Source organism: Phocoena phocoena, chromosome 4 (genome assembly GCF_963924675.1).
Source record: "Phocoena phocoena chromosome 4, mPhoPho1.1, whole genome shotgun sequence".
NCBI classification, from domain to species: Eukaryota; Metazoa; Chordata; class Mammalia; order Artiodactyla; family Phocoenidae; genus Phocoena; species Phocoena phocoena.
The window spans coordinates 39,994,573-40,008,050 of NC_089222.1; the positions used below are offsets into that span (position 1 = coordinate 39,994,573).

The window sequence follows — 13,478 nt, forward strand, 5'->3', positions numbered from 1 at the left end:
ATGGAAGAGAGCAAGATTCTCATCTTATTTTTAAATAACATGTCTACGTAAAACTTAAGCATTTCCCACTTTGGGAAACACCACTTTCAGTTCAGGCTCACAAAAGGCAAAGATTGTTTGTTGAAATCTGATAGGCCTCATCCCATTTCCCTCAAGTACTGGGTACACTATTTACTAACTGTACTCAAAATCTTTTTGCATATCTTTTCTTATTATTTGTTCACAGTGTCCGACCAACCACCACAGAGCATTTCGGATATAGGACTCTGCTGTGGATCACAAAATGTGGCCGGTGAATGGGTCTTTGGACGCCATTTGGCCTAAATCTTGACCCATCTCCATTTTCCCGAAAAGAGACTTGGGGTTCGAGGCCGAGGGGGATTTGCCCAAGGTCACACAGGGGGTAGACTGATTTCTGTGTTCCTGCAGCCCAGAGAACAAGCTATCTTGTGCTACCCCAGGCTTCACGATGGGTTGCCTGGCTGGCGCGTGGCCAGACTTCCAGTCTCCTGTGTTGGCGGTTGCCATGGCAGTGGCACATTGTTTCCCCGCCTCATCTTGGTGACGTTATGGGACCAGCGTCCAATGGGAAAGCAGCTCCGCGTCAAGCACCGCCTTTCCCGACGGGCTCTGCCTTAGCGACTGGGAGACAAGCGTCGACAGTGCTGGACCGGCTGGCTCGGGTCGCGGCCGCGGCGTTACATCGTTTTCCAATCTGTCCGCAAACGCCGCCGCCCGAGACAGAGCCAGGATGTTCGGGATGCTGAGCAGCAGCTTTGAGGATGATCCCTTCTTCTCGTGAGTGTCGGCGGGCCGGGAGCCGGCGGTCGCGCGGGAACTCGGGGATCTTGAACGGAGCTATCTTAAGGGAAAAGAGTCAGTTAAAACTCAAGAGGGCGAGAGGGAATCCGAGTGACTCCAGGAGGCAGCTTGAGGGAGAGGAAGACTTGGGGGGCGTAAGAGGGAACGGAGAAGATTTAGGGGCGTGTGAGGGAGAGGAGAGGAGGATTTCGGGACGTGAGAAGGAGGGGAGAGAAATTTGCCGGGCGTGAGGTGGGGGGATTCCCCGCCCAACAAACCCGTGTGCCGGCTGCTCTCAACTTGGCCAGACTTCGGATACTTCCCGCCCCGCAACCCCTGTGCTTCTGGTGTTGGGAGTCCCGTCTTCGCAGCCGCAGAGGCTTTGCAGACGACGGTAACTGCCCTCTCGGTGGAACTTATGCAGAGAATTATACTTACAGGACCCTTTCCACACCTGCTTCTATTCCAAATGAGGGGCAGGGAATGTTTAATAAGTCTTCAAAAAAGGAAACTTCTTTTTTAAAGAAGTATTTTCCATAATACGTGCTTATAAGAGCACTTGGAGAGTTTTGCTGTCTTTCCCTGGAAGTGGTTGGAAATTGCCAAGTGCCCTGTTTGTTTCCTTTACTTGCTTTGTTACAAAGCTAGCCTTGTTTGGAGAGAGACTCCTCTTTCTGTCAAAAGTACAAATAGGACAGGGAAGCAGAGAGAGGTGCACTGAACACCTCAGGTAAACAAGTGCCAACCCAGTGAATGGTTCCAAGTGAAATAATATGATGCCTTAAGACGAAGGCATCCAGAAATTAGTTGTTTCATTATGATCTAAGTTTCTGGGTTTTGCTGTGTCTTGTTTTTTCTTTAGTTCTTCCTTTGTCGATTATATAAAAGTAATAACACAATCTAGTGAGCCCTAAAACAGGAAGATTTGTGTTACTTTTTTACCCAAGTGTTTTGTCAGTTTGAATTTTGACTTGCTGTCCTAATTTATTTTGATCACTTAAATTCTCTATCTGTGCAGCTTGGGGACCATCTTTTTAAAAAGTTAAAATGTTAACAGTTTACTACATCGATTTTTTTGTTTGTTTTTAAAGAAAAATACTATATATTGGCTTAAATGTATTAGTACTATATTAAAACCAAATAACATAAAAGTAATAACTGAAAGAAAATTAACAGTAGAAAGATGAAATGATAAATTTAAAAAAGTTAAATGATTAACATTTTATTCTAAAGATTATTCATTATAATTAAGGGGTGTATGGACTCTAGCAAATTTATCATGCTGTTTTAACTTTTTAGGAGCAGTTGGGACGCCTATGACCAGTGTCATTTTAACACATTTCAAATTTTGGATTATGATTTGCTCTTTTAAAAGCCTCTGAGAGTAGGGACTAAATATATCCATAGATTAGTTGAGCTGTTGAAGTGGCTCTTATGTAATTGTGACATCAGTACAATGGGCGACAGTTAAGAAGATCATGACAGACAACTTTTGAGTTGTATTGTCTTTGATTATATCAAAAGAGCAATGAACTAAACTAAACCATGAATGTATAATTAGTACCTTCTTTAAAACGTCTAGCAAAAGTGTAATTTAAACTCTTGGGTGACGCTTTCTGAGCAAAGGCAATGAACCCAAGAGTCAGGGTCAGAAATAGTAACAGACCACAAGTAGTAGGCATACATCAAAGAACACTCTTCCCATGGGCTTAGGATGGATAGGACCATCAGTTAAATGTCAGTAGGTTTTTCAGTCATCATTTTCTGTAGCCTTCTTCAGATGTAGGCAGCCATATCCTAGAAATCTGGGATAAAATTAATTAACTTTATAAAACTGACTTATAATTTCTTTGCTCCACAATTAACAATATAGAGAATAAACATAATTAGGGGAGACAAGGGAGAAAGAGAATGTGAGTTTATATTTATTTCAAGTAATGTGTCATTTGACCCACCCCTTTTACCCGAACCCCAAACAAAATGAGAATCCACTACTTAATACAAGTCAAGCATAAGGAATTGATAAAGGTGATAGACTCCTTATTAAATCATCCACTGACCTTAAGGAGCACAGAAGGGTTCCATGCCCACCATCTTTTATATAAATATTATCCCTATTGCTAACATTATATGTCTGGTCATTGGGTTCACTAGTGGCTATTTTAATGTCTGACATGTAGAAAGTATTCAAGAGATATTGTTTAATGACAATCTGGCGTCTTTTACTCTGTCTTGTAGTTAATGTGGTATTTAGTTGATTGCTGGATTGCTGAAAGTAGTTACAGATGGTCCCCAATTTACGATGGTTCCACTTAAGAGTTTTCAACTTTACCATGGTGAGAAAACAATACACATTCAGTAGAAACCATACTTTGAATTTTGAATTTCAGTCTTTTCCCGGGCTAGCGACATGTGGTACAATACTGTGATGAGGTAGGCAGTGGCAGGGGCAGTGAGCCTCAGCTCTGTCAGCCACACGATCACGAGAGTGAATAACCCATCACTGACAACCATTCTGTTTTTCACTTTTAGTACAGTATTCAGTAAATTACACGAGGTATTCAATACTTTATTATAAAGTTGGCTTTGTGTTAGTTTTGCCCAACTGCAGGCTAACGTAAGTGTTCTGAGCACATTTAAGGTACACTAGGCTAAGCTATGATGTTTGGTAGATTAGATGTATTAAATGCATTTTCGACTTATGGTTATTTTCACCTTATGATGGGTTTATCAGGATGTAACCCCATCACAAGTAGAGGAAGATCTGTATTTGCATTCAACAGGTGCCATTGTCGATGTTGGCACTTTCTAATTTAAATACTACCATTTTCTAAATAATTCATTAGTTCAGAATCAGAGATATTAATAATAAGCACACTCTACTAATTTACTAATTAAAAGTGGGCAGACAAAAAGTATATACTTCTTGGATATAAAATTAGAATTATTAAATAAATTAGGACTAGTAAAATACAGTGTCAAATTGTCAAACACTTTAGAGATTTGAGTAAAAAACAAAATCTAGTTTTGAATTCAAATATATTCATTTTTAATGGTTACCTTCCTATAATAGCACATATTAAATGTTTCATTAGAAAATTAAAGGGAAACTTTAAACGTGATATTTTAAAGTTTGTTGTTTTATTATATATTTGGGACATTTTTGGTGTCAATATGTTTCAGAGCTGAAGTTATTTCAGTGAAAATTGCCTCACAGTATACATTCACATATACCTTTTTAAACAAATAATACTTGTAATTTGGTTAAAAACACAAAGGCTAAAAGCTAGCACTTCCTGGCATGCAGTTTTCTCTCAAGAATACTACTTTCTCCTCCCGTTTGCATTTTCTTAAGAATAGAAATATGCAAGTATGGACAGAAAAATTAATTTGAGAATAAAATGATTTTGGCATCTATCCTACACCCTAAAAAACATTGATTATTAAATGTAAAAGTTTACATATATTTAGTACAATCTAGAAACTTCTACTTTGTACAGAAACATGAACTTCGAATCTTCTGAGCTACGGAAATGAAATTCTGATTGTGCAAGTCTACAAAGAATAGCTATGTTACTACTTATCAGCTATTAGACATTAAGCAGCCTTTAATAAGGTAAATCAGCCTTATTTTTCATAGTAACTTGTTAGCATTTCTTTAAGCCACCCAAACTCTTCATGTGGGCACCATACTGTGATGACCAGTCTTTGGTTAGAGAAGCCCTGCATATATTCTTAGGATGTTACTTTTTCTATCTCCTCACTCTCATCAGGGGCTAAAATTTACATATCTATAATCTCTATTTTTAATTTTTAAAAATTTATTTATTTCGCACTTTGGAGGTAGTCAGAGGACACTGCTTTGACCTATTTACTGAGTTGAAAGTGAATGTATTACACATACAAGACAGGCATTGACTGATATTTTCTTGATTGAGAATATTGCCACGGCAGAAAATAAAACAAAATCACCTTATTAAATAAGCTAGACTGTTCGGGGCATTCTTTGGCTCGTTAAGTACGAACCATTGAGTTAGGAGCCAAGGAGCACAACATGATTATGACATAGTCAAAGAATGCCATTTGGTACCATCTGATCATATCATAATGCTTAGTTCTATCAGTGACTTTGTAAGCATTCACATAGAAGTAGGGGAGTACCTACAGGATGGGAAGGAGCCATAGTCATTCCTACATCTCTTACAATATCAAAGCCTTCTGCCACACCACCATTTTAAACTGTGCTTCTAAACAGTAGGCAAATAAAATTGCCTATGGAAATGTAATTCATTCTTCAAGTATTTCTTAGTTTTCTACTATATGCCCAGCCCCATGGACTTTGTTATAAATTTGTAGAAGTCATGGTCCATGCCCTAAAAGATTCTCTTACGAAGGTTGTATGCATTATTTCTAGTGTTGAAAATATATCATCTGATCTATTTTCTTTATGGACCCATACACCTTACTGAGACTAGGAAACATTTTTTTGTGATCAAAGACCCATAGCAATCTGCTTATGCCACTACCATGTATAGTGGAAGGAAGGAATTTCCCTTGATGAATGGGACTGCCGTATCAGTTATCTAAGACCCTTGTGTAATAAAGAATAGTGTACTGCTTTTTTACTTAGAAGCACAAATATCTATATTCTTGTACAGGCCAGTAAAATTGTAATTCTGGTAAAAAATATATATTACATGTATATATAATATAAATATTTTATATATATATATACACAACATATATATATTTGAGAGAATCTTAAAGAAAAAAAACTTATTCTGAAGTGAAACATTACCAGCCCTTAAAAAAAAACACTTTTATGTTGAGGTTATCCCAAGAGACCCAGAATCAATCTAGGAGTTAAGATTTTTTTGTCGGGGGAGGGGGCAACAATTTTTCCTAGCTTCTGATAGGCAAATATAACGGATTAGAAAACATATGTTTGGTGCTAAATTTCATTCTGTTTGATTGTGGTTTGTGTCAGCAATGCTGAAAGAAGTAGTATGGCCATTATAATAGTATACGTAAATTTTTCCTCATTTAAATGAAAATGCATTCTCATGGCAAATCTGAAGACTATAGAAAATTTGGTAAAGGAAATCATGCAACTCAAGATTTTAGCTACTATCATTATTTTGGTGTATTTCGTTTCTATTTTCCATATATGAATTTTTTTCTCCAAAATTGGAACCAAACTTTATGGTTATAAATATACTGTTTTGGCTTCCCGGGTGGTGCAGTGGTTAAGAATCTGCCTGCCAATGCAGGGGATATGGGTTCGAGCCCTGGTAGGGGAAGCTCCCACATGCCGCGGAGCAACTAAGCCCCTGCACCACAACTACTGAGCCTGCGCACCTAGAGCCCGTGCTCCGCAACAAGAGAAGCCACCGCAGTGAGAAGCCTGCGCATCGCAACAAAGAGTAGCCCCGGCTTACCGCAACTAGAGAAAGCCCGCGCAGCAACAAAGACCCAATGTAGCCAAAAATAAATAAATAAATTTATAAAAATAAATATACTGTGCTTTTCCTCAACATATACCATAAGCATTTCCCTAGTCTTTAGGTATTCTTTAAAGCATGAATTTAGTGGATGCAAAATACTGCATCCTGTGGATGTACAAAGAATATTTTTCATATACATCTTTAACCACATTTCAAGTTATTACTTTAGACCAGTTTATGTACACAGTATGACCCGTTTATAGGGTATTAGCTTTGTAAAGTGTCATCATATTTCTAGTTTATTTTCCTAGAAGAATAAAACATTAATTTTCTTTCTTTTTAAAAAAATATTTATTTATTTATTTATTTGGCGGCACCGGGTCTTAGTTGCAGCACGTGGGATCTTTGTTATGGCCTGTGGGATCTTTTGTTGCGGCATGTGGAATCTTTAGTTGCTGCATGCGGGATCTAGTTCCCTGACCAGGAATCGAACCTGGGCCCCCTGCATTGGGAGTGTGGAGTCTTAACTGCTGGACCACCAAAGGAAGTCCCTAAACATTAATTTTCAAAAGAGAACAATATGAATATGTAGAAAAATGTAAAAACTCTTCCTACCTGAGAAAACAAACTCTATTAGATTAATTTTTAAAATATTAAAATAACTTCTTGCTACCACAAGAGATTTTGCCTTTGTTAAAAAAGAAAAAAATTCAAGCTTGAACAGGAGAAATCTTAAAGTCCTATTTCCAAGCAGCTGCTGTTTTGGGTAGACATGAGTTGAACTCACTTCAGGGTCCAGCCAGGTTTCTTCCTGAATGGTTCAGACAGGTGCAAAAGCCAGACTGTGAGCCCACTTTTGTCTTAATGCTTTTTCCAACAAGCAGCCTTTTGTTCATGTCAATAAAAATATTAAGATTTTTTTAGCATTTGCTCTATGTATAAATATACCTACTCCTATTTAAATAAAGAGAAACCTGGGCAACATTTTAAATGAGCCACATTTAGTTGCTGCATTTTTAACCCAATTATAATGCAATCAGAAAAATAAATCTTACTGAATGTTATGTTTCTATAGGAAAATAATAGCTATTTAATACTCATTTATTCACTGAGCAAAACTAGTATTCCCTGAAGTATCTTTCTTCATGCAGTTGAATGTCATCCACGTATCTAAAGGGGAAGTTGACTGGTTTTCTTAAGTAACTGCATATTAATTAGAATGAATATTTTAATCTTCATACTTGTACCCATATTCTAAGCTCTAAAAGTCCAGTGAGTATAGAGATCTCAGCAAAAGGACTCTCTTTTGACTCATCCATTTTAAAAACATCAGATGGTATGAAATTCTTTAACTCTACATAGTTCTATTTCTTTTTTATTCTTTAAAGATTTTTATGAAACATTTTGAATATATACTACAAAAGTGTAACAGTATAACACTGCATACCCCGCACCCAGAATTTCAAAATTTACACCTGCTTTACCCATCTCTATCACTGCTGCTGTCTCCAAAGCGTTTTGGGTATTTTAAAATAAATTTATTTATTTATTTATTTTTGGCTGCCTTGGGTCTTCGTTGCAGTGTGCGGGCTTCTCATTGCAGTGGCTTCTCTTGTTGTGGAGCACGGGCTCTAGGCGTGCAGGCTTCAGTAGTTCTGGCACGTGGGCTCAGTAGTTGTGGCTCGCGGGCTCCAAAGAACAGGCTCAGTAGTTGTGGCGCATGGGCTTAGATGCTCCACAGCATGTGGGATCCTTCCGGACCAGGGCTCAAACCCATGTCCCTTGCATTGTCAGGAGGATTCTTAACCACTGCACCACCAGGGAAGTCCCCAAAGTGTTTTAACCAAATTCCAGACTTCTTGTCATCTTATTCATATGTATTTCTAAATACATCTCTGAAAAATATTGTTGTATTCTTACATCACCACAATGCCATATTTACATCTAACAAAATTAAAAATAATTCCAATTTCTTGGTATCATCTGGCATTGAATATCATCTAGATATGAAATACTTAGGAACAGTCTGGTTTTTAAGGTAAAAACTAGAAATTATTTCTTAGACAACTCATTTATTTGTCTTAGAACTACGTGAAACTCTGTCTCTTTAAGTAAAAAGGAGGGAGATACATACACCAAATTCTGATTCCTTAATTGTAAACTAACTTTTGATCTTCATGTCTTGATTTGGGAAACTTGATTTTGGGAAACTGTTTCTGCCCTCTATTCTCATTGTGTGCCATTGACCCACTTAATTTTTAAATTGTCACAACTTCCGCATAGTACCAGTTGCCTATAATTCTGCTAAAATAGTGATTCTCAAACTTTTAACAGGTGGCAGGTCTAGGAATAGTAGTCTGTTAAATTTTCCGTGCCCATAGCTCCTATTAATAAGACAAAAATCCAAAACTAAAAATTCTGTAAGAATTCATGGGAAAATTATTTATGATATTTTTCTTCATTGTGTGTATAATATCTTTACTTGATTATTTGTAATATGTTAGAGTCTGTTTTTAGTTGGAAAGAATTAAATATGAATAATCTCTAAATAAACCTAATGCTCTAGTGTCTTCAGTTTATCCTATTTCCTAAATGAATTTAGTACAAGTACATTTCTGTAGTTAATACTGAACGTTCAACTAAAGAGACTCTGCATTCTCAGAGATTCGGTTACTAATTTGGTTAAGAACAGTTTAATTTTTGGACTCCTGTTGAAATTTTTGTGTTCTGTTGCACTAAGAGCATCCTCAACCTGCACACACTGGAGAGCACTTTCCTTTTATGACTTTGCATAAAGTTTGTCAGCAGGAAGGAGGCTGGAAAGTAGTCAGAGCAATGTCCGCAAGTGGATTGGTGTGTAAAGGACAAGGGAGTGACAGTAGGAGAACAAATGAAGAAGTAAGAGTACCGACATGTTACAGTTTTTAAGAATATGGATCAATCATCCAGACCAGCAGTGGTCCTAATGCAGGGGTGGTTGAAAATTATCCTTTCGGTCAGGTATGCAGAGGACCTGCTATTTGTCATTCATAAATATATTTCTTTCTCTACTTAACCAGTTTCCTTTAAAACAATTGATACTGCACAAGAGTAACACTCTCATAAACAGCCTCCCTATTAGATATATTTAGAGAATACTTTTTTTATTTTTTTATTTTATTTATTTATTTTTTTGCGGTACGCGGGTCTCTCACTGTTGTGGCCTCTCCCGTTGCGGAGCGCAGGCTCCGGACGTGCAGACTCAGCGGCCATGGCTCACGGGCCCAGCCGCTCCGCAGCATGTGGGATCTTCCCGGACGGGGCACGAACCCGCGCCCCCCACATCGGCAGGCAGACTCTCAACCACTGCGCCACCAGGGAAGCCTTCATCTTTTTATTTTAATACTTTGTAATATCATCACATGTACCTTGGAAATGGCACTGCTTTCTGAGTAGAAGACTATAATTGCTGGAAATCCTTTATACAACTTAAAAACACTCACCTTTACACCAGTTATTGTAGAATCAATTTAATCATTTGAAACATTCGACATAAATTTCTACATTCAATTTTCAGAAATTATGTTCAAGTCGAATTAAGGCAATAAGACTTCAGAACTACACAATATTTTTTGGAGTAAAGTTCTGTCTTAGCATATAATTAAAACTAATGCCTTACTGAAAACAGATGGGAAATATTAATTTATTGAAGTAAAAAACTTAGTAAGATCTTACCATGAATACCAAAATTTGACAAGCTTTAGGGTTTTCACAGAAATAAATTGGTGTACTTTATTTTACAGCATTTTAGTGGGAGTAGAACTTTTTTCCCATTTCAATTTTCCATGTTTACACATGCACTATAAGACTTTAAAAAATGAGGAAAATCTCTTAAAATTTAATAACATCCAACATCCAGCAATTAATACCTTATTTTATAAAGTATCAAGGTGCTTTACATTTTCAAAAATGTGTTTTTGGAATGTGTAAAACATGCTTGTGGCAAAAACTCAAAAAGGTACAGAAGAGTACATAATTAAAAGACCCCTCCTCACAACAAAACAAATATAGTTAACACTAAACTGTACATTTAAAAATGGGAAAACTCATTGAGCTGTACAGTTGTGATTGATCTGTGCACTTTTCTATATGTGCTATACTTCAATAAAATAATTTAAGACAAAAAAAGACCCTCCCACCTTTGGCCCTCAAACATCTAGCCACCCTCTCAGAATGCAACCACTATGACCAGTTTGCTGCATAGCCTCCTAGGGATATATTCTATACATTTATAAGCATATGTACATGAATTTTTAAAATATAAATGGAGGTATACTACATATCTTGCTAATCCTTCTATATCAATACATAAATATCTGCCTTGCACTTTTAAAGGTGGCATTATATTCCATCTGAATGCTTTTAAAGTGCTGAAAAGTCTTCAATGGCTCTTTTCCTATCCTTTTTTGGTTATTGTTCCATCAGTCAGTCCAGAAACATCTGTGGGCCAGATAATTTTGTACAGTAGAGGGAGCAAGAGAGATGTGTCCCCTTTCCTCAAGAAGCTTCTAATTGGGCAGAAAAGACAAATAATATTTTCTGTATGATATTCTATTTTCAAATGTCTTTGTTTTATAAAGAGGACTAACACAAATAGCAAGACTTTATTTTTAACTTAAATTTAAAAAAAAATTTCCCCTTGACTCCCTATAATGGTAACCTATGCCTTCCCTTCAAGGGAAAGAAAAGAAAGTAGAAAAAAATATTGAGGAGTACATAAAAGAAAGATAATAAAATAGTTGAAACAGTCAGTACTGTTCAGACATGCTGCAATGGGATTAAGGCTGACGAAAATAAAAGGAGTAAACCTTCCCACCTACGTTGATATTGTGGAAAATGAAATTTAGTCTAGCAACTTGAAGCAGAAAATGATTTATTACAGGGCATTAGATGGCTTAGAGAATCACTGTGATGGCTGAAGAAACAGACTAGGTTAAACTTTCAGGAATGACCCTCAAAATCCCATCACATCCAGACCACTGGGGAAGCAACTGCCACTTCCCAAGTTAGGGATCACTAAATTGGGAAGCTGCTGCTACTTCTAACTCCAAAGCCATTGTGTACCTGCTAGCAACCATATCAGCGAAATGGATTTCACTTCCTGTCCCCCAATACCCATAAAGCTCTAGTGATGAGACACTCTGAGTTGCTAATACTGCTACAGAAAAACTACGTAGCTCTGTGATCATGTTTACCAACAAACAGAAGTAATAGTACATACAGACTCTCCCACATCTCTACCTTCCAGTTATCCATTGTCCATAATTGGCAGAACCTAAATCCAGAATCTTAGCTGCAGTGGGGTCTAGGAAATTAAATTTTACCTTTTGAGCTTCTGCAGTATAAAAAGGCACATTGAAAGGAAGTTGAAATGATTGAATGCCAATCTGTCTTTTATATCCTCTTCCCCTTCCTCCAATCTGTAGCTCCCTTCCAACCCGAACGTCTTTTTCTCCTTTGTGTTGCTATTTTAAAGCAGGTAAGTGAAAATAACTATACATGATGGGGAGGATTAAAGTCTACAGTCATGCTACGCTCCCCTCATTTCCTTTTTAGGGGGATAAATTATTGCTCCCAAGGTACTCCTTTGCTGTTCTGTGTCTCAGGGACGAAGGAAAAAGAAAATTATAAGATCTAGAGATCTGCTGTATAACATTGTGCCTGTAGTTAACAGTACTGTATTGTACACTTAAAATTTTCTTAAAAGGGTAGGTTTCATAGGAAATGTTCTTACCACAGTAAAAATAAAAGGAAATTGTAAAAAGCTAGAGAAGCTAATTTGATAGAAGAAAGAGAAACTAGTCTATTAGGCCTTGGATTGAAAGGGTTTGGGGAGGAGGTTAAAACAGGAAATCTCAAATACTGAACCAAACTGTAGGACTAAGCACACATTCCAGCTTCTCCCTCCTAATTCAGATCTATAAACTCACTTAAAATACTTTTAACCACTCACGTCCCTGCATCCATTTATTTCTTTATCTTGTTCTAAATATGTAAATAACTGCAAACATTTGAGGAAAACTAACATCATGAAAGACAGAAGCTACACTAACCTAACAGAAGAACCAACATTTAAGGAAACAAAACTAATGAAACAAAAAAGACTATAGAATGTGAGATTAATACCTTCAGGAGACCTTCATTTCTAGCATAGCCAAGAAAGCTCCAGTTGTACCAACCCTCCTTCAGATAACAGTATAATGCCAGAATAAAACACAAAAACAACTTTCCGTAGAAGGTACTGGAAAATGACCAAAATCAGACATACACTGGAGGTGACTCAACAGTTGGAAGAAGGGAAAGCAATGGTAGCCTATGGGTAAGCTTGATCTGTGCTATGTAGGGGTGGCTAAAACTCTGATAGAAGACTTGAAACTGTCTAGCTAAGAACCAGGCTCAAAGTTCAGTGCAGCCACAGTCACAGGAAAATGAGGAGTGAAGTCCCAAAAGGGGAGAGAATCAGAGAGGGTGATCTCTAAGAACTGTTAATAAATTCTGCACAAGTCTCCATTTGAGCCTTACACCTGTATACGTGGGAGAGACATAAAGCAGTTCAGCCAAGGATAAAAACAATATTGAGAATTGAGCTGCCACGCAAGAGACAGAATTTTAATATTAAGGCCAGCCAGAATAACTGCCTGCTTAAAACAACAACAGCAACCCACACTACTCCTGAATATAACAGATATATAACTCCCAAACATAATAGCCACAATTTACAGATACAATCCAGAATTACTTGACAAAAAAAAAAAAAAACAGGAAAATGCGACCCATTCTCCAGAGAAAAGATAATCAATAGAGATTGATCCCAAACTGATCCAGATGTTGGAATTAACCGAGAAGGATTTTAAAACAATTATTATAATTTTACTCAATGATGTAAAGGAAAATATGTTTACAATGAATGAAAAGATATGAAATCTCAGTGGAGGAAGAGAAATTATAAAACAAAAACAACCAAATAGAAATTCTAGAAGTGAAAAATGCAGTATTTTTAGGAAAAAAATTCACTGGATGGGCATAAAGATGGCCAACAGGTACATGAAAAGATGTTCAACATCCCACTACTCACCAGAGAAATGCAAGTCAGAACCACAATAAGATATCACCTCACATTCGTCAGAATGGCTTTCATTAAAAAGCTTACAAATAACAAATGTTGGCAAGGATATGGAGTAAAGGGAACCCTAG

At 37.1% G+C, this 13,478-nt stretch overlaps 1 protein-coding gene across 1 annotated transcript in view; it reads left to right on the forward strand.

The window, feature by feature from the left end:
• The first annotated feature begins 666 nt into the window (after positions 1–666).
• Positions 667–13,478, forward strand: part of MLF1 (myeloid leukemia factor 1) — a 34,911-nt gene continuing 22,099 nt past the window's right edge. Inside the window, exon 1 of the mRNA XM_065876356.1 lies at positions 667–798. Coding sequence (XP_065732428.1) covers positions 752–798 — 47 coding nt within the window. The 5' untranslated portion in view covers positions 667–751. The remainder of the gene's footprint in view (positions 799–13,478) is intronic.